At 40.1% G+C, this 21,293-nt stretch overlaps 1 protein-coding gene across 1 annotated transcript in view; it reads right to left on the bottom strand.

Annotated features, from left to right (window-relative positions):
* ANKDD1B (ankyrin repeat and death domain containing 1B) overlaps positions 1-21,293 on the bottom strand; it is a 108,065-nt gene that overhangs the window by 80,179 nt on the left and 6,593 nt on the right. The window contains 4 exon segments of the mRNA XM_078153160.1: positions 5,463-5,567; positions 5,670-5,768; positions 10,957-11,055; positions 15,348-15,451. Of these exon segments, the coding sequence (XP_078009286.1) occupies positions 5,463-5,567; positions 5,670-5,768; positions 10,957-11,055; positions 15,348-15,451 (407 nt within the window).

Raw genomic sequence — 21,293 nt, 5'->3', positions numbered from 1 at the left:
AAGGTTTTGCTGAGTGTGGGTTTGTTTGTTTTTTAATACAGGATTTTCTGGTCTCCATAATAGCCCCAACTCTCACTTGGCCCACTTTGAGGCAGCCAGGATGACATCAACAAAGCTGAGAGAACCTCTTTTCAAACTCAAGGGATTAAAGAAAGGTTAGAGTTCATTCCTGGGGGTTGGAGAAGATGGGGTCAATTTAAAGAGAAAAAACATTTACAAACGGGTCTAGCATTCTATAACCACAACTGTGGCAAGAATAGAAAAAAGCATGTATTATTCAGTAAGGGGTAGTGGGAGGAAGGGAGAGGAAGGAAGAAGGAGGAAGCAAAGTCTCTTTATAGTAGTTCTTGAAGCCGGAACTTTGAATTCTATTCTTCTAGACTGAATAAACTGCTCATTCTTCATTGTTTTCCAATAACTAAAGCAAAAAGATGGGGTAGTAGGGAAACCTTTAAAAATAAAAATGCTGTAAGTGAATATCTGTGGGGAGCAGTTCTAGGAAGTTTCACAGTGTGCCTTATTTTCCTTTATCAAAAAATGAGAGAAAGGTCTAGGATCATCCTCCTTGCTCTGCTTAAATTCATTTTCAACAAGGGATTCCTCTTTTATTTGTGTAGAGGAAAACACTAGAGTGGGAGTCAGAAAATCTGGTGCCTTATCCCAACTCTACCCATGTAACCTTGGGCAAGGAACCTAACCTCTCCAGGCTTCGGTTCTCCCATCTGGAAAATGAGGGAAATTGTCTACGTGATATCTAAAATGCTCTTTACAGTGATATGAGGACAAGAGTCCCATATTTTGTTGAAAGATGCAGATTCAAACCAAGCTAGAAGGCTGGTTAGTCCTGTCAAGATATTAGGAGACACTTTGTTTTCCAGAGCTGAGGCCCAGCAAGCAAGCTGTGCACTGAGCTTGGCACAACAACAATCCTTTGCACTCACCCTCTCAGAGCCACAGCAAAATCTCAGAGTTGTTTCTGGTTATAAAGCCCTGCTATGAATCAAACTTGTCACGTTGTTGCTGTTATCCCTCATTGTCAGGGCTACGGCTCAATGAGTAGCCATTGGTATAATTATTAAAATCTCCCCACACTGCCTCAGGTCCCACCCATTAGGGGTGGGGCTCTGGCACACGTGTCCTTGCTTACCAGCCATTTCCCTCACTTTGACATTGAACTTCTGTTTGATTCCTGACTCTCCTCTCTCTAGCCTGCTTTGTTCTGCCTCCAGCTACCTATAGGTTAGAGGCCAGTTCTGTCTCATTGACAATCCAAACCCTTCTTTTACATATAAGTTACCTGAGGTGGGGAGAAATAGCTTACTACAGGAGTGACTTTGGGCCAATGATTTAAACTCTCTAGCTAGGTCTCAGTGTTTTTATCTGTAAAAGGAGGGTGGTCCCTGCCAACATTAAATCTTATCACTCTAAATCTGATTCTTTTTTTTCTTCTATTGGATAAATTGCAGAAATTGGGGAGAATGTTCCTTGATCCCTTTTCGGCTCAGTGACCTGTTAAGTTTAATTCTATGGGCACTATAGATAAGGGGATTTCATTATGTCTGGAAGTCCGAAGGGCTGAGATTTCCTGTTCGGGCTTTTTTTTTCCTCTTTTTAAAAATACATTACAGATCTGTGAACCATCAAATCTAGCAACAATTACGTAAATAGTCACTGTTGCCATTGAAACCCAAACCAGTCACTTTCTTCTCATAGGAATTATCCAATATTTCAAACCTAAGAATTTCTATGGGCTGAATTTGTGGGGAGGCACCATTCTCTCAAACCAAGCTTTCTTCCCACAGTGCCTTATTTTGATTCTGATACCACCAGCTCTCTTCTGCACCACGCTGAAGGATCCAAAATAGAACCACCACAGAAGGAAAAAATAATTAGCTATAAAAACAAGCAGGAGATTTGCAGAAGGGAAGTGGGGGTGGGGGAATGAGCATTCTGTGTCAGTGCTTTGCATGTGTTTGTACGTTAATATAGTCTGGGTTCAATAACTGGAGAAAACCTTAGTCACCTAGTCCAGCCCCATCTTCCTGCAGATGAGGAAGGTGCAGCTCAAGGTTAAATGACTTGCCCAAAGTTGGCTATGTGGTGCCATAGTACACAGAGTGCCAGGCTTAGAAGACTCATCTTCCTGAGTTCAAATCTGACCTGAAACACTAGATGTATGACTGTTGACAAGTCACTTAACCCTGTTTGTCTCAGTTTCCTCATCTGTAAAATGTACTGGAGAAGGAAATGCCAAACCACTCTAGTATCTTTGCCCAGAAAACCCCAAGTGGGGTCACAAAGAGTTGGAAACAACTGAAAATGACTAAAAATATTAGAGGAAGTAATAGAGCTGGTATTTTAACTCCACTCCTATAATTTCAAAAGTAGGCATGCATATATAGGGGAGGCAGTGGAATGGGAGGGTGTGTGTATGTATTTCAACCTAAGGGAAAGATGTCTGTAGCATAATACAATACCTATAAAATGTAATCAGGTCAACTATGATGAGAGGCCCTTTGGGTCAGCTCTGCCCTTTCTGACTAGGGTTAAAGTGTTTCTCTTAATTTATGTTGTTTGTATAATTGAAGCTATAGTTACCTTCACTTAACCAAGCTATCTGGCCTTTTCCCCTGACTGAAGTCTTTCTGGGCTTTAAATTATGTGCTATTCCTAAGCTTTTAAAAAATATTAAAATCTCCTTCCAAGATGTATTCATCATTAAACTTATTCAACTTCTGTTCCAAGACAATTCTTTCACAGACTCTAGAAGAGAGTCCTTTCTCTCCTCTAATGGACTTCAGTTCTTGACAATTTCATCCCACCCCCACCCTCGTTTACTGGGAAAATCCTCTGTTTCAATCGATTGCTATATTGACTGTTGACCTCAGTTCCATAAAACAACTCAAATTTCTTCTCAGAGGTTTTTATGCTCATTGTTTTCCCTCTCCACAAGGCTCCTCTCCTCCAAGACCTCACACATCTGTCCTCTTTGGGGCCCGCTGAATCTCCCATTATCTGAATCTGACCCAAGATTGTAAAGCCTTATAAACATTTGCAAATGCTCTGCAATTATATGGACATCTCCTCAGGCCCTCCCTTATGTCTTTCCTCAAATATTTTTGTACATTTCTTTTTGTAGAACTAGCAGGGAGTTTGCACACTGATTCAGAATGTCTACATACCATCGTCCACCCATCTAAACATTCGCTCCCCTTCTCTGTCCTCCCTTGGTAAAACAACTGAGAATTACAGAATTGGGAGGGACTTCAAGACTCTCACATCACTGCTTACCCATACCCAAACTCTTCAGGAGGGGAAGGTTTCTATTATTGTTAAAGTGCTGACTCCAACTACCAGAGTCTAATCTGTAGCATGGGGAGCTCCCTCTAGGCAAACACCTTTATCTTTATCTTCCTAGTCCTGGGTAAATATCCTGCCTCCTATTATTTTCTGTTTACAGTAGAATGTGGGTGAAGGTGACATCTCTTTCTATCTGATTAAGCTTATGAACAAAATGTTCCTGATTTCACAATCTCTTTTAAGCTGAGCAAAGGCAAAACACCTATAATAAAATTAACTGAAGACTGTACTCAAAGCAGCATTAGAGGTACTCAAACCCAGCTCACAAACCTCAGATGCTGGCTAATAAAAGCATGACTCTAGGAGAGCAAGGACCAAACTACAGTGTTGTAAGAGCCAGCTGTACTCAGGGATGGGCAATTCACTTCTGCTATGAGAAGCCGGAGGCCTTGCACAGCACCACAGACCTAAGGCCGGAAGACACCTCAGAAGGCACCTAGTCCAGGGGTGGGGAACCTGTGGCCTCAAGCACACATGTGGCCTTCTAGGTCCTAGGGTGTGGCCTTTTGACCAAGTCCAAGTTTTATAGAACAAATTCTTTTATTAAGGGAATCTGTTCTGTGAAGTTTGGATTCAGTCAAAGGGCTGCACTTGAGGACCTAGAGGGCCACATGTGGCCTCAAGGGCACAGATTCCCCACCCCAATCAAGTCTAACCCATTTATTGTACAAATGAGGAAACAGAGGCCCAGACGGGATAAATAACTTGGGTAAGTGATAGTGCTAGGACTGGAACTGGGGCAAATACATTTTATTGTTATTTCTCTACCCTGACATATCTCCAAGCCAGCCTCAATTATGCAAGACTCCAACAAGGAGGTAAAAAAAAAAGTTCAGCATTGCTCATGGTCAATCCCCAATCTTTTTTCATTCCCCAGTGGCAGGTAAAGAAGAGAGCTCCTGATTGTTATAAGAAGAAACAGGAAAAGTGGGACAAAGGTTTTTCTGGTCACCAAACCAGTTCTGTATATTAGGCTCAGAATGAAGGCTTCACCAGCAGAACTAATTAATGCTCACTACCTAGACTTCCTTGATATCTATGAAGGTACTGCTAGACTCTGTGCAAAAAGCACACCAGTTCCATGATGGGAGACCTCCTTAGCCATATGTAATGGCTGTGTTTATTTTTTCGTGTAATGAGATGAGGCCAAATAGAACTACAGAAGGCAGCAAGAATAATTAATTAAAACAGGGAGCTACCAGATACTATACCTTTTATCCTAGCTTTTGTACCCTAGGTGAGGTACTTTGCTCCCCTATTCCTTTTCCGCCCCCAATTTTTCACCCACTCCTAACCTGATCCTGTTGTGTACTAGGAGCTCAACCAGCAGGAGCTAGTGTCTATGGGCTTTGTCTCCTACCCTCAGTTCCCTCAATTGAATTGTTCTTAAAAAGTTGATTTGTGGGCACTTCTCATGCTGCTTACTCTAGCTGCAAAAAACTAGTTAAAACTAGTTATAATTGTAAAACTAGATGTAGTTCTGCTAGAAGGAAACTAAGTCAAGGCTTTGAGCTTTAAAATTATAATTGATATAGTTTTACTTATTTAGATATTGGCCACACTTATTTGTTTAGATATTATTACCAGAATATAGGGTACAAAGCAGGGAAGGAAGACCTAGGACATGGAGGAGTTGTTAACTTGGGATCCACAGACCCTCCCCTCCCAGGGGCCCATGGATACATTTTCAGAGGACCTGTGAACTTAGATAAAGAATGACATCTTTATTTCAACATAATTGTTTTCCTTTGTAATTATATGTGTGTATATGTATATACACTTATGCAGTTTAATGTTAATACGTTTAAAAACATTATTCTGAGGAGGGGTTCATAGACATCACCAGACTGCAAAGAAGTCCATGACATAGAAAAGATTAAGAATCCCTGAGCTATCCCTTCTGTCCCCCTCAGACCTCCTGCAATGGACCCCAACCTATGGGTATACTAGAGAGTGCAGTCACTGGCAACCATACCCTTTTTTAACCTTCAGTTCCCAGTCCTGATTTTGCTAACACAGAGGTTTAGGCCCACTTGTGGCCGTCCAACAGATTCTGGTTGGACAGAGAGCAGGATCAGGTCCATGGGAAGCTAAACACATACCTCATCCTGCTGACTGAGGTCTTTTAGATGTAGATCCTGAATAAGATATTCCACAATCCTCACATTATTGTTCTGAGCTGCAAAGTGAAGAATAGTCATCCCATCCTAAAGAAAATCAAATTGAGGCATTTATTAGGGATCCAAAGCTCCTAGTACCATTATGGCAGGTGCTCATTTGACAAGTATGACCAACTGGAACAGACATACCTGATTCTTGGCTTTCTGATCAGCTCCAGCTTTCACTAACATGAGCATGATTTCTAGACTCCCAGACCAGGCTGCAAGGTGAAGGACAGTCAAGCCATGCTTCCAAAAAAAATCAATGAGAGGCAGATATGAGCATTCTTCATTTCATGGTACCCCACATGCTGCAATTATAGTGAAGAGTGACTAACTCATACTGGCATGAATGAAAGCTTGGATTGCCATTAGTTCAGACAGTGGAGGAGTGCTTCTGGGAAAAGATGTAAAGGATCCCTTTCCAGGCTCAAATATATGCAAACAGCACATAGAGACACCAGGCTACCTACCAAGCTGCCACAGAAGCCAGACATGCTCCTCAGCTTACATGTTGACCGTCTCTGACATTTGCGCTTTTTCATTTCCCCCTCAAGGCTGCTGGCCTTTGGTGGTAATTTTAACCAGATTTCACCCGTGTAGATATAATAGGGGGAATGAAGTGAATTCCCTCAAGGGCAGCCCTGACATAAGCTAATACAGCTCAGGGAGCATCAGCTCTGGAATTCCAGGTGATTCTGAGTTCTTAATGGAAAGGGCCGATGTGCCTTCACAGACTTAAAAAATCTCTGATGGATCAATGCTCATGGGAATACCATCTCCTAAATAGGTCTCTTTTGGAGGACAATGAGGTCTCTTTGTCTAGTTATGTGTCTGGTTTTTTCCCCCCACTTCATAAGGCTATTCTTCCTATCTATCGATGACGTTGCCATTCTCCTGTTTTTTAGGCTTGAAATGATGAGGTCTTTTTCTTTTGCATCTTCTTTCTTTGAGGTGCCTCTTACATTTGCTCCTTTCCTTTTAAGAAACATTTTTTTGAGATCTTTTGTTTTATACATCATTGTCATTTCTTGATATAGTTTCACCCCTTACATTGAACCCTCCTTTGTAATAAAGAGAGTTAAACAAAATGACATGTGCACATTTGCTAGCCATGCAATTTTTGGAACCAGTACTTCAGCCCCTCTTTATCAAGAGGAAGGAAGTGAATTTCATCAGTTGTTCTCTGGGACCAACACTGTTCATTGCAAGTAATCTGAGCTCAGCTATCTTTTAGTGTCATTTTTGTTTATTTCCTTTATCCTGTATATAGCTGATTTGTAGATAGTTTTTTTGTGTTACCTCCCTTTTTAAATTATATCTCCTTGAGAGCACGGAGTATCTCCTTCCCCCCCTTTATTTATTTATTTTATTTTTAATTTATGGAATAAAACAAGCATTTCCATTAATATAGTATAATAAAAAAGCTGATTGCACATGAAAGTATAAATCTATTATGTACTATTTGCTATTCTTTTTAAACACATAATAAAGTTATCATGTAAATTTCTTTTTCTTCCTGTTTTTCTCCCCCTGCCACCATAGAGATGGCTACAATTAGACACAAATAAGTATGTGTGTGTGTGTATGTATATACGTAAAATTATTCTGCACATTTATTTATAATTCTCTCTCTAGATGCAGATAGCATCTTTCTTCATATGTTCTTTATAGTTAATTTGGGTATTTATAACAGTCAAAATGACTTATTCACTCAAAGTTGTTCTTAAAATGATATTGCTGTTACGGGGGCAGCTAGGTGGCACAGTGGATAGAGTACCCGCCTGGAAGTCAGGAGGACCTGAGTTCAAATTCAGCCTCAGACCAAACACTTGGCACTTACTAGCTGTGTGACCCTGGGCAAGTCGCCTAACCCCAATTGCCTAAAATAATAATAATAATAATAATAATAATAATAATAATAATAATAATAATATTGCTGTTACTGTATACAGTGTTCTCTTGGGTTCTGCTCATTTGGCTCTTCTTCGTATACCCAGAGTTTAGCATAGTGTCTGGCACATAGTAGATGATTAATAAATGTTTATTGACTATTTACATTATTATAGTTGTCCCTTCCTTTCCATGTTTAATAAAATAACCTAATTTATGGTCCAACCATTCCAGAGAATAATTTAGAACTATGCCCAAAGGGCTATAAAACTGTGCATACTCTTTGATCCAGAAATACCACTGCTAGGTCTAAATTCCAAAGAGATCAAAGAAAAAGGAAAAGGACTTATATGTACAAAAATATTTGTAGCAGCCCTTTTTTGTGTTGGCAATGAACTGGAACCTGAGAGGATGCCCATCAGCTGGGGAATGGCTGAACAAGTTGTATAATTGTGATGGAATAATATTGTGCTATAGGAAATGATGAGTAGAATGGTTTCAGAAAAACCTCAGAAGACTTATAATGCAAAGTGAAGCGAGCAGAACCAGAAAAACATTATACAAAGTAACAGCAATATTGTAATGATCAACTCAAGAAGAAACTCTTTAACAAGTTTCATGCTGTTTAGTGAGATATAAAATCCATGAGCCTGAAGAGCATGGGTTAGCTATTGTAATACTATATTATATAAAAAATAATAGCTAATATTTATATATCACTATGCATAGTCAGTATGCAAAGTGCTTTATAATTATTATCTCATTTGATCCTCACAATAATCCTGGGAAGTAGGTGCTATTATTATCCCCATTTTACAGATGAGGAAATTGAGGCAAACAAAGGTTGAGTTATATGTCCAGGATCATACAACTAGTAAGTGTTTGAGGCCAAATTTGAACTTGGGTCTTTCTGACTCCAGGCCTGGCACTTTATCCACTGCAGACCTTTTAGGGAAAACTAATACCTATAGTAAGAAATAGGGGAAACCTAGTCCCACCACATAACTTCATCTGTTGGTTCAAGTTTAAAGCTTTCAATCTCTTTCTTTCCTTGGCATGCATTAAGAATGTTATGCCTTTAAAAACATTTTGAGATGTTTATTTTGATACCTTTGGACAAAGATTCCACATGATAAAGGAACTATTTTAAATTTGTTTTTCAGTGGAATCATATAGCTTGATGTAATCCATCTACATCAAGGAATTAGTAAGATGTTAGACATTGCTGAGTGCATGGTACATTGTTCATATGTGTGTAGTATGTGCATATAAATATGTATAAAGTATATACATAGCTAACAAGGCTAGAAAGGTAAGCTGGAGTTAGACTGTAAATGGCCTTGTATGTGAAACAGAAGAGTCTGCATTTTATCCTAGAGGCAATAGGAGACCCCTACAATTTCTTGCGCAAGGAAGTTGACTCGGTCAAATTGCTTTGGTATCTATTCCCAGAGAATGGATTTCAGAGAGGACAGATTGGAAACAGGAAGGTTTATAAACAGGAGGCTGTTTTATTGTCCAGGTGAAAGGTAAGGTGAGCCTGGACCAAGGTACAGTTTTATGTGAATAGATAAAAGAGGATTGCTGTGAGGTGAGAGGCTAAAGGTAGAGATACTTATTAGGAGACTACTGCAGAGCCTAAGTCACATAGGGCTTAACGCTCATATAATTAATTGTCAGAACAGACCATCCATGATGGTAACCTACCTATACGTTTTACTTAAGCTTTTTATACACTCATGCCCCTAAGAGTAATTAGATTAATGATAAAAGTACTAAAGTTGGCCATCTTTTTTTGCCAGGAAAATAAGATAAATAGGAAATTGCTCTATATCTCACTTGATAGGAATTATGTTTTATCTTTTAACTTATGATACAATAATGCTTGCCAGGGATATACTATATTTATAGGAAAAGATAAATACATATTTTGAAAAAGCTCCAAAGAGAAAACAAATCAGGGAAAGTTTACTCTATTATTGATGGAATATAATTGGCTATTCAGTTTGAAACAAACCAGTACTGAATTTAACTAACGTAGTAGAACTGGGCCAATCTCCTCATCTACTTATAAAAATATAGATACTATTAAGACTTGGATCAGCAGTTGCAACATTTTCCAACACCAAAAAGGGAAAGCAGGCTATTCTCATTGAAAGTCATTAGCAAAGCCTCCTGGGAACAGGATTATGAAAATTGTGATAAACAAGAAGTGTTTCCTGGTACTGTAGAGTCTGCTCCTTGGTTAATGCCAACCTTCGATGCAGTTATCCACCTCCACGTAAATGGAGGGTATGGCCAATATTCATATATCAAAAATGGTTATTTCCTCAGTATTATTTCAGTGATATTTCTTTGTCAGCAATGTTACAAACAATAAGGCCAAAAAAGAGTAAAACAGAAGGAGTAAAACCAAGAGAAATCTTCATGACTAGCCCATGGATTGGTCTATACTACAGTTGGTAAACAAACTGAGCTACGCAGAACAATGAAATTGGCTATAATTTCATACTGCTCTTCTCTGCAAGTTAGTGTCAGTCCCCACATCCCCACTGTTCCAGGGGAGGGCCATGTTATAGCATCATCAGAGAATCATAAATGTGAAGCTGGCACAGAGCTCAGAAGTCTCATGAAGGACTCATGTGCTTATTTTACAGATGAGGAAACTGAGGCCCAGAAAGGATAATCAACTTGCCCATGATCACACATCCATAATTGTCAGAGATAGAATTTGATTTCAGGTACTCTGACTTCAGAGTCAATTCCAGAGATAACTCCAGTTGTCTTTCTACTGTTCCACAGGAAAGTCTCCATCATTTCCACTTAAGGTGGGGAACATAGGTTCATATTCAAACTTTCCTTTCTCTTGATGTCACCTTGGGCAAGCCACTCTGAGCACCAATTTGTTCCTCTGTAAAATGAAGCGTTAGACTGTGTCGCAAAGATCCCTTCGGTTCTCAATCCCATGAATTTATAAGCATTATACAGCATAGCTCTCCTTCCCCACACAAACCTGGTACAGAGCAGTGATATGAAGGATAAGCAGGGTAAGTGAGCAGGAAGCATTACGTGTATGTAAGTAGGCATGTCTGTGGTTTATTAGCTCAGGTGATTAGAACATTTTTATCTCAAGAGCAAAGTCATGGGTTCAGTCCCTCTGTGAACTAGTTTGCTTCAGCCTGCTCAATAGCCATAAACTATACTATTTGTTCTCTGGCAAATACATGCTATTGATCCCAAGGGTCACTTGTGGAACTCATTGCCATCACTGAACAAACAGTCCAAAGCATTGCTTCAATCTGTGATGGGTTAGGAGTGTCATTTCTGCATATAAAGGATAGCCTCATTTAATATCTACATGTATATGTTGCAAATAAGCCTCATATATAGCCACCACCATAGAAAAGACTATTAATTATTTGTTAGGGGAAAAACATTCTCTCTCTTTTTCTTTTTCTTTAAAGTCAGAAGCTTTTTCTTCTTCAACTATACTGGTTTTAAAGGAAGTGTCTCAAACAATTCTATTAGGTGAAGATGAGCTTACCTTATCAGCAATGTCCACCCTGGCCTTGTGATTGAGAAGGAAATCTACAGCTGATAAATGGTTTCCACCCACAGCAAAATGCAGGGCTGTGCGCTTCATCTAAGTAAACACAGTTTGTAGAAAATGCTTATTGGAGATTTGTTATGGTAAGGAATAAAAACATGCATTTTTTGAAAAACAGAGCTGGAAATGAAAATTTTAGTTATCATCTTATCAAAATAGTGTTTGCCCTTTTTTAAAAAATTTTTTTAAAATTTCTGGAATGTTCAACATTTGCTCTGAGATCTTAATTTTAAAAACACATATATTCAGTTCAATCTTCCCCCTTTTTCCTTTTTTCTTTTTCTTTAAAAATATTTGTTTTATGAGACGGATCTCTGGAGGGGACAAGGGAAGGGGTACTGGGAGAAATCGTGGTAATGTGAAAAACAAAAGCTATCAATAAAAAATATTTTTAAAATCATTCAGCTCTGCTCTTTTGGTTTGCCTTGAAAGTACCATGAATTATTTCCAGCATAATTCAAAATGCATTAGGTTTCACATAACATTGGAGAGCTTTACAGCTCACTGGGATGTATGCCAGAAACATAAGGAATATAAAATTTAATAGGAAGAGCTGAAACCCAATGCAGAACCAGTCATTCTTGTAATACAACAAAAAAAAAAACGTTAGCTTGTAACAGATGCTATTTCTTTTCGTTAGCACAAAATCCTTGATAGAGGTTAAGAAATTCTTAACCCAGAAATTTTCCTGGGCAACCCTTTTTAACTACTCTCTCTTCAGTTTGTTTGCCTATAAAGCTTATTATTTAAAAAAAAATTTCCTCTAGAATATACATTATTCCTGTTACTTAGGTGGGAATCTATTATGATAGGAAGCCAATACTAAAATGCACATTATAAGGCTAGATCATTGTTACCCAGTTGATTGACAAATGTAAAAGTGTTCAGATATCCTCACAGAGCAGAGTTTAGGCTACTTTGTAAAAAGGTGAACTTATTATAAACACCAAAATAAAACAGGAATTTCTATATAAAGAATAATAGAACAAGAGGATTATACACGAAACTTTTAATTTTGATTATGTGCTGCTTGCTTCATTATATATGTGTGTTTATACACACACATCTATGTCTGTCTATGTAACATGTAACTTTCAAAGCTATCTTCCTTGTCTGATTCTTTCTGGCCTTCCTTCCCTACCATTTTCTTCTGCACATTTAAAAAAATAATGCTTTTTTCTTTTTCTTTTTTTCCCCTAACCTACACTTATTTTCCCTTCTCCCTCCTACCCCCTACCTTTGGGGGTGGGGGGGAAGGTGGGGAGAGGGGAGAGAGGAAGAGGAAGGAATTAAGGCAAGCATTTGTAACAAATATTTTAGTCTACTTTTTTTTTTAATAATACCACCAACTACCTACCTCCAAGGGTACCTACTTATTAACTTTAATGTCTCATAGGAACCCACATGAAAGGCAGCATGGCAATAGTAGACAGAAAATAAGGCCTTAGAGTCAGAAAGACCTCGGTTTAATTCTGCCTTATACCAGCTGTTTGACCCAGAGCAAAATCACTTAATGCTTCCATGGGCCAGGCAGCTCTCTAAGACTTTGTTGTAGGGCATCAGGTGATCTGCATTGGTAAAGGGGGCTTCCTAACTGGGAGTTCCTTACATCCAGAAAATCACAAATCCAGACCAGGGAGGAAAAAAAAGAAAGAAAAAGAAAAACCTCCAGAAAGAGATAGCCTTGGAGTCAGGAAGACCTTGGTTCAAGGCATGCCTGTGACATATACTGGCAGTGTGACCATGGCCAAGTTCCTTAATCTTCTTGATAACCCCATGCAACTCACTAAGATTTCACATGAGTTTTACAAGTTGCTTATCTGCATACATAGAATGAGGGGGCGGGGTTGTTTGTTTTTTTAGGCAATTGGGGTTAAGTGACTTGCCCAAGGTCACACAACTAGTAAGTGTCAAGTGCTTGATCTGAGGTCGGATTTGAACTCAGGTCCTCCTGACTTCAGGGCTGTTGCTCTATCCACTGCACCATCTATCTATCCCTTAGAATGAGTTTTCTATGCTAGGAGTTCTCACACATTGATAAAAATACAAATCCTGTCCCTCCCCTATGAAAAAAAAAAAAGAACCCTCCATGGGGGTAGAGGAGGAAGCTTATCCATTTTTATGGGAGTTGCCAGCAGCAAATAACTATTTGGTATTCTAATTTTAGTTTCTGTGACACTGACACATATCCACACGTGTGTGTGCACACAGAGACCAACACACACCTCTTGAAATGCACCCACAGACTATCCTAAGCAACTGGCCCTCTCCTTTTTCTCCCCTGCTCCTGTTCCACTTTCAGAAACATCACTAGAGGTATCCAGAGATTTCCGTAAAGAAAAACTACAGGAAATCCAGGGAAACAGGAAACCCACGTTTCTAGCAATGGACCCATTTAGCCATCTCCTGCTGCCCTTCATCTCCCTGAAACCTGACACCAGAGAGATAAGAGCTAAAATAGAAGGTTTCTGTCCAGACAGGAAGGTTTACAACAATCCAACAACGATGCTATTGAACAAGTCATTTTTTCTAAAGATTTCAACTTTGGAGGAACCTCGCTACAAATGACATTCCATGGAAGGAAATGAACTAAGATCAACTACCCAAGGATGTTCTGACTTTCCAGAATTTGAGAGGCCCAAATGATAAGCAGACTGCAATCCAAGTCCCTAATCTCCCCGGTTGACTTACCACATACCCACAATGTATTAAGTTAGGCAGAGACAATTAAAAAGCAAGCAAACACCCTACATCCTTGCCTAAAGATAAGATAAACTCCCATATCCAGGGAGGTAGTGCCCTCTGATTTCACCTTTTCAATTCAATTTAACCAACAAATTTTATTAATAGAATAGAAGTAACTGACATTTATATATCTCTTGAAGGTCTAACAAGTTCATGTTTCTGCCTACCTCTAGGGCAAATACGAATGCCTCTATTTTAGAAAAAGAAAAAACTAGAAGGGCTCGTCTTATGGCTAGATGGCTAGTAAATGTCAGAGTAGGGATTCAAACTCAGGATACTTGATTTTAAGTCCAGTTCACTTTCTACTACCCACATTGTATCTTCCCTATTTGTATCCATTATATCAATTGTATACAATTATACCCATTGGATCTTACCTAATACCTTTCCCTTTGTTCAAGGGAATATAAAGAGAACTACCACATGGACCCAGCTTCCCAGGGGTTGATCTCTAACATGGAAAGAAGCATCAATAGACAAACCTGTGATGCAGGGAGGAGGTGGTCAGGGCAGAGGATAGGTCTAGTGTGCTCTGAGAAGTTTGAAGAAGGAGTGATTCCTTTCCCCCGAGGGAGGAGAGGCTTCATGGAGGATGTCGTACCCTAGCTGGGCTTCTAAGAAAGGGGTGGGATACCAATAGATGGATGTAAGGTGGGAGTAGTCCACGCCAGGCAAGGCTGATGTAAGCAAAAGCATGGAAGTATTTGGGGGCTGGAGACGAAGAGAACATGCACAAAGCATAGTTTGACTGGGATGTCAAAGTAGAGTAAATGAGATATGATGGTTGAACCCAGATGGTGGAGGACCTTGAATGCCAAGGTCAGTGCTTTATACTTTATTTAGTATATAATTGGGAGCTACTGAAAGTTCTTGAGTGATTAGAGTAACAGATTAAGAGCATTATTCTATCAGTAATGTGAAGCATAAATTGGGGAGAGGATATACAAAAGGTAAGAACACTAATTATGAAGGTATGACTGTAATTCAAAATGATCTGGATGAAGGTGGATGAGATGTGGAGCATAATTGACAGGGATTTGGCAACTAACTTGTTATGGGAGATAAAGGAATGCAGACAGCATGAGGCAGTCAAAAGAATACTGACACTGAAGTCAGAGAACCTGGGTTCGAATCTCAACTCCCATCCTTACTACCAATGTGACCCTGACCAAATCATTTAACCTCCTTGATTTCAGTTTCATCTTCAGTGAAATGAAGGGGGCTGGACTAAGTGGGCTCTGAGGGGTCCTTTTCATTTCTAGATTTAAAAATTTCTGAATCAAATACATCTTGGATTTATGGATCCAGGTAATTGGGAAGTGTGATAGTACTATCAACAGAAAGAAATTAGGAGAAACAACAGATGTAGGGGGAAAGGGATGAATTCAGTTTTAGATATTATGAGTTCAGTTTCAGACCAAAAGGTTTTGGTGTTCATCTTAGTGGAGAGATCCAGAAGGCAATTGTAAATGTAAGGGTGGAATTCCAAGGGTGTTAACTTTGTTCCAGGACTGCTGAGAGAATTGGTCTATCTCAGCCACCACTCTCAATTGTTTTCTACTATACGTATTGTCTATACTCACACTGTTCATGGCATTAATGTTAACCTTCTCCTCAACCAGCTGCTCCATGATATCCAAATTGTTTCTTTTAGCAGCATGGTGAAAGCTTCTCTCATTTGGCAGCACTGGAGGAGGAAGCAAGTGTGAATGAGAAATGGGGATTGAGGGTATTAAAAAAAATCTACCATAATACAATTTAAACAGACATTTATGAAGGATGAACTTATGAATTTAAGAATTTATGAAGCAAGGCACTGTGTAGGTGTTGGGGACAATGGAAAGATCTATGATTTTGCCAGCTTGAGGAAATCCCTGTAGAGAAAATCTCTTCACTGATGCAGATCACAACTCAACCAAGCCTTCACCATTTCCAAAACATCAAACAAAAAGCAGGGCTCATCAGACCACCCAGAAGATGGCAAAAACATTCTCCATCCTGATCACAACTCAACCATGACTTAAGTGCCGAGATGATGTGACATTCCCAAGATCACCTAGTTAATAAGTGTCAGGTGTTTTATTTGAGCCCATGTCTTCGTAACTCCAGACTTAGCACTCTAGCCAAACTACCTCTCACTAGGGATTTAAAGACCCAAAGAGAATTAGTGTCCACCCTCAAGCAGCTTGTTGTATTCTACGGGATACAGACTTAACTAAGTATACTCAACTCAAATGATAGCCTTCCCATCTTGCAATTTAGGATAGGTGGATTTTCTTTCCTTTCTTCTTTTCTTTTCCTCTTTCCTTTTCCTTTCTTTCCCTTCCTTTCTTTCCATTCCTTCCTTCCTCCCCTTCTTTCTTTCCCTTTCCTTTCATCCATTTCTTCCTTCCTCCCTCCTTTTCTTCCTTCTTTCCCTTCCCCTTTCCTTCTCTCCTTCCTTTCCCTCTTTCTGTTCTTTCTTTCTCTTCCTTCCTTCTTCCCACCTGCCTTCACCATTTCCAAAACATCAAGCAAAAAGTAGGGCTCATCAGGCCACCCAGAAGATGGCAATACATTCTCCATCCTGAGACGCCAGGTGAGAGCCTCTGATTTCATAGGGGAAGGGGAGCAGAGGGAAGGAGGTGGGAGATTGTTGATAATTACTTTGGCCAGAATGAAAGGGGAGGAACCTAGCTTCACTTACATAAACTGACCAAGAGAAAAGAACCACCAGGGGAAAAAAAAATTCCTCCAGGCTAGGGCTGAAGGAAAATTTGTTTTTAAAATACCACATTGCATTGCAAGCAGCATCTGTGACCGATAATGTTTTATTGCTTTATTTGTGTAACAGGCTGACCTACAGCCATCTACTGTCCAAGGACTTAGGGCTGTCCCAGTGGTAGCATGGGTCACCAAACACCTTGACTGGGAACACTTCTGTGTGCCAGCACTGTGGGAAAGAACTTCTGGGATCATTTTGCTTTTCTAGATGACACTAAAACTGTCTCTTGGTGTGATTGAGGCAGTCTCATTCTTCTAAACACAGGGAGGCATCCTGGTATTGGAGTTCTCATGCTAGACTTGTGAGTCAGGAAGACCTGGATTCTAATCCTGCCTCTGATACTTTATTAGTTGTTTGGCCATGATCAAGTCACTTAACCTCTCTGAGCCTCAGTTTCCTGAAATGTAAAAAGGGGGGGAGGAATCACTTTAATGCCCACCTCACATATTTGGAATTTGAAATAAAATAAGACATATAAAGTACTTTGCAAATCCTGAAGCACTCTATAAATATCTATTATTATGAAAAAGAGGGAAGATAGAGGACACTAACTGGTTTGAGGGAATGATTTTTGAGAGGTAGGATAGTATAATGGAGAGTGCTGCTGAGCTCAAATCAGGACCTGTAGGTTTGATTCTGACACTACCTGTATGACCTTCAGCAAGTCACCTAATCTCTCTCTGTGCCTTAAGTTTTCTCTTTTTTCAAAAGAGGAGATGAAAATGGATTACTTCTAAAGTCTCTTTGAAAGCAGAAATTCTATAATCCTGTAAACTTACAGCTAATTTGGCCTAGATATCAGCTAGGATGATAAATCCATCTTCAATAGATATTTATAGTAAGGACTTTCTTAGAGGTTACCGTTCTCAACATGATTCCTCTCAGGAAATCTTTCCGTGGATGCACTCTTCTCCAAAAATCATAGTCAAGTTTGAAGGCATTGCTTTCTTTGAGTCTGCCATCTTTGATGTTTTCAGATTTCTCCTGTCCCCCACCTGGAAGGACTTCCATGGATGACCTTGGAATGGCCCAGTTGCCTTTCTTAGAATTCAGCAATGGTGAGATCCTGTGGCCTCAGGAGTCTTTGTTTTGGTCTTTTCCTGGAGTAAGAAATCTTGCTTCTTTCCTACCATGGCCCAATCAGTAATGTGAAGATTGTTGTTGACATTTTTCAGTTGTGTCTGACTCTTCGTGACCCATTTCTTGGCAAAGATACTAGAGTGGTTTGCTATCTCCTTCTCCAACTCATTTTATAGATGAGGAAACTGAGGCAAACAGGGTTAAGCGACTTGCCCAGATTCATACAGGTACTAAGTATCTGAGGCCAGATATGAACTCATAAAGATGAGTCATCCTGACTCCAAGTTCAGCACTCTTTCCAGTGCCCCAACTGAGAGGTTCACAATCTAAATGTCACTGGCTCCATTGAACCAGGGATTATTAAACTAAGATCTATGAACTTTAAAAAAAAAATGGGGGTAACTATATTTCAGCATAATTAGTTTCCTTTCTAATCTTAAACATTTTACTTTATGCATTTTAAAAATCATTGTTCTGAGAGTAGTCATTGTAGTACCAGAAGTAGGTTTCACTAGACTACCGGAGGGGTCTATAGCACTAAAAAGGTTATGAATTTCTGCATTAAACTAACATAATATTTTCAGAATTTTATTCTTTGACAGAGAAACTGAAATATTTGATTCCATGGACCAAGATGGCAGTCAACAAACTGCAATCTGTGAGCCAAATCTGGCCCACACCTGTATTTGTATACCATTCGTAGCTGATGGGCCATATAAAAACAGGTGGCAGGCCACAGTAGGCTGACCCTTGAGCTAAGAGAACTTGAGTCCAAAAGCAAATACCCCCTTCCCAGGCAAAAGGCCACAGAACCAAATGAAAGATACCTGAGACCAGAGACTAATGACTTCTCTATGTCCCTCGTAGCTTACTGTTTAGTTCTCTGAGCATGGTGGTGGGAACTCAATATTGACTGACTGACTTATAACTGAGGGAATAGTTTAGTTTTTCCTAAAAAGCAGGATGATGAGCCAAACTAAATGTACAGATATATGTCTGTGTGTGTGTGTGTGTGTCCTGCACCCAGAAACTTACATTTAGCTCCAGCCCTCATTCTTTTCCTACCATGACTGCAGTGGAAAAAAAAGGAGGGAAACTCATGAGGGGTTTGGTGGAGTGAGGGGCAATGTGCTGTCATTCACATGCAAAAAGAATTACCTTGCTGCATCATCAACAAAGTGTCCCCTTTGAGTTATTTTCCCAATAGTAGTGATAGGTTGTCATCCACTTACCCATTCATTCATTCAGCAAGCATTTATTAAGCAAGTACTATGTGCCAGACATTGTGCTATATGCTGCGGCTACATTGATAAAAAGGAAATGGGACCTGTTCTCAAGGAGATTACATTCTAATGGAGGGGAATAATAGGAAGAAAGGAAGGAAGGAGAAGAAAAGGAGGGAGGGGGGAAGGAAAAAAGAAGGGAGGAAGGAGGGAGGAAGGAGGGAGGAAGGAAGAAGGACTTCCTTTCCTATTGAATACCTACTATGTGCTGGGCACTGTGTTAAACACTGTACAGATATCTCATTTCATTCTCCAAATTACATTGTAGTAGGACCTCTTCAGTTATTTTTTGGTCAAGACCAACTCTTTATGACCCCATTTGAGGTTTTCTTGGCAAAGATTCTGGATGGGGGTTGCCATTTCCTTCTTCAGCTCATTTTGTTGGTGGGGAAACTGAGGCAAATAGGATTAAGTGACTTGTCCAGGGTCACACAGCTAGTAAGTGCTATGTGTGAGGCTGGATTTGAACTCCAGTCCTAGGGCCGGTGCTCTACCCACTGTGCCACCTAGTTGCCCACTGTTGTTGTTTTTAAATGACCTGCCCAGGGTCACCCAGCCAATAAGTGTCAGAGGTCAGATTTGAACTCAGGTCTTCCTGATTCCAAGTCCAGCACTGTACCCACTGTGCCACCTAGTTGCACAGATAAATAAAATTCACACAAAATAAATGCAAGCTTGCTGTGAGGGGAAGGAGAAAGCACTAACAGATAGAGAAGATGGGAAAGACATCTTCCAGGAGAAGCACTTGAGCTGAGCCTTGAAGGGAGCTGGGGATTCCAAGAAACAAAGGTGATAAGGGAGAGTCCTCGCCCAATCTGTCCCAAAGCACATGTCATATAGGGATAGGGACCAGACCTGTGATTTTACTAGTAGAGGGACCTCCTGGGTGGGGAAGCTCTTGCCAGTGCTCCTGTGAATAGTGTTAGAGAGCAGCCTTGAGCATTAAGAGGTCTAGTAACTTTTCCAAGGTCACAGAGCCAGTATTTGTCATAGGTAGGACCTGAACCTAGGGCTTTCTGGTTGTAAGATATCTTTCTATTCACTCTGCCGTGCTGCTTCTCCATACAAAGGCTTTACCATGGGCACTAAGCCCATGACCTTGGTTAGCTTTACTGGTGCCGTACTCTGACTCAGCCAAGATAAGCGACCCTGACCATTTCACAACGTCACATGAAACACGTCAATTGCCACCCCAGCCAGATTCTTTTGTTTATGCTTTTCATGCTTACCTAGGCTAATTCCACTGCATATGTACTCTCCTTGGGATCAGAAGGTTCTGCAAGACTACTGAGTGATTAAAGTGCCATAGTGCCTGCACAAAATAAACTTCAACTCTCTGAAGTCACTATTTCCTCTGCTGTTTTTCATCCCCCAAGGTCGAAGACAATTGTGTGACTTAGCTAACTGTTGTGCTCTGTGCAACCAGCCTTCATTCAGGAAGCTGGAAGTGGAACATTTAGAAATGTGAAACAGGTGATAGAACATTCTCTCCAAAATGACCTCCTCAACCAGCTCTAACCCAAAACTGTTAAATGGTCTTCTTGCCTCCTTCCTAAGTCAGTGACTAGGTACAATTTGCCTTCTTTCCTTCCTTGTCTCTTCCCATCCCCCATAAAATCTTGGCGCTAATGAATAGAATGTTAGGATGAAGCAAAAATCCCCATCACACTCTCATTGTCTGTATGCATGACCCTTTGTTACTTTAAAAGGATGTTTCTGTCCATGAAGTTACTTAAGGAGGAAGCATCCAGAAGACAGGTTTATTGTGACATTTTGTTAGCCCTCTTCTCCAATTTCAGTCCCTTCCCCATAGCTCTGCTACGCAGAAGATCTTTATCTCAAGGCAGATCATCTAATTGATGTAGGGCATGTACAAAAATACTAAGGCTTTCAGAGTTCTGAAGGTAGCCCAGGGAAAGTGCTGTGTGATGAGATGACAACAGGGAAATCTGACCTGCTGAGACCAAGCTCTTAACTCCTGATTATCCTATGAGAATGCTAGGTTTTGTTTTGTTTTCCTCCCTGCCAAACCTGTGATTTCATTGGTGTAGAGAACTTTTTGTTGTTATTGTTCAGTCCTTTCAGTTGTATCTAACTCTTTGTGACCCCATTTTGGAGGTTTTCTTGGCAAAGATACTGGAGTGGTTAGCCATTTCCTTCTCTAGCTCATTTTACAGATGAGGAAGCTGAGGCAAACAAGGTTAAGTGACTTGCCCAGGGTCATACAGCTAGTTAGTGTCTGAGGCCAGATTTGAACTCAGGAAGATGAGTCTTCCTGACTCCAGGCCTTCTAGGCCTGGCATTCTATCCACTGCACCACTACCAATGAAGAAATTCCTTCCACCAATATAAGTCAGCAATTCTTCTACAACTTAAAAAGTTCTTTGGGGAGATTCTATTAC

This window comes from Phascolarctos cinereus, unplaced genomic scaffold, assembly GCF_003287225.1.
Source record: "Phascolarctos cinereus isolate Bilbo 61053 unplaced genomic scaffold, phaCin_HiC Scaffold_4;HRSCAF=312, whole genome shotgun sequence".
NCBI classification, from domain to species: Eukaryota; Metazoa; Chordata; class Mammalia; order Diprotodontia; family Phascolarctidae; genus Phascolarctos; species Phascolarctos cinereus.
This window is presented reverse-complemented; position numbering and strand designations above follow the sequence as displayed.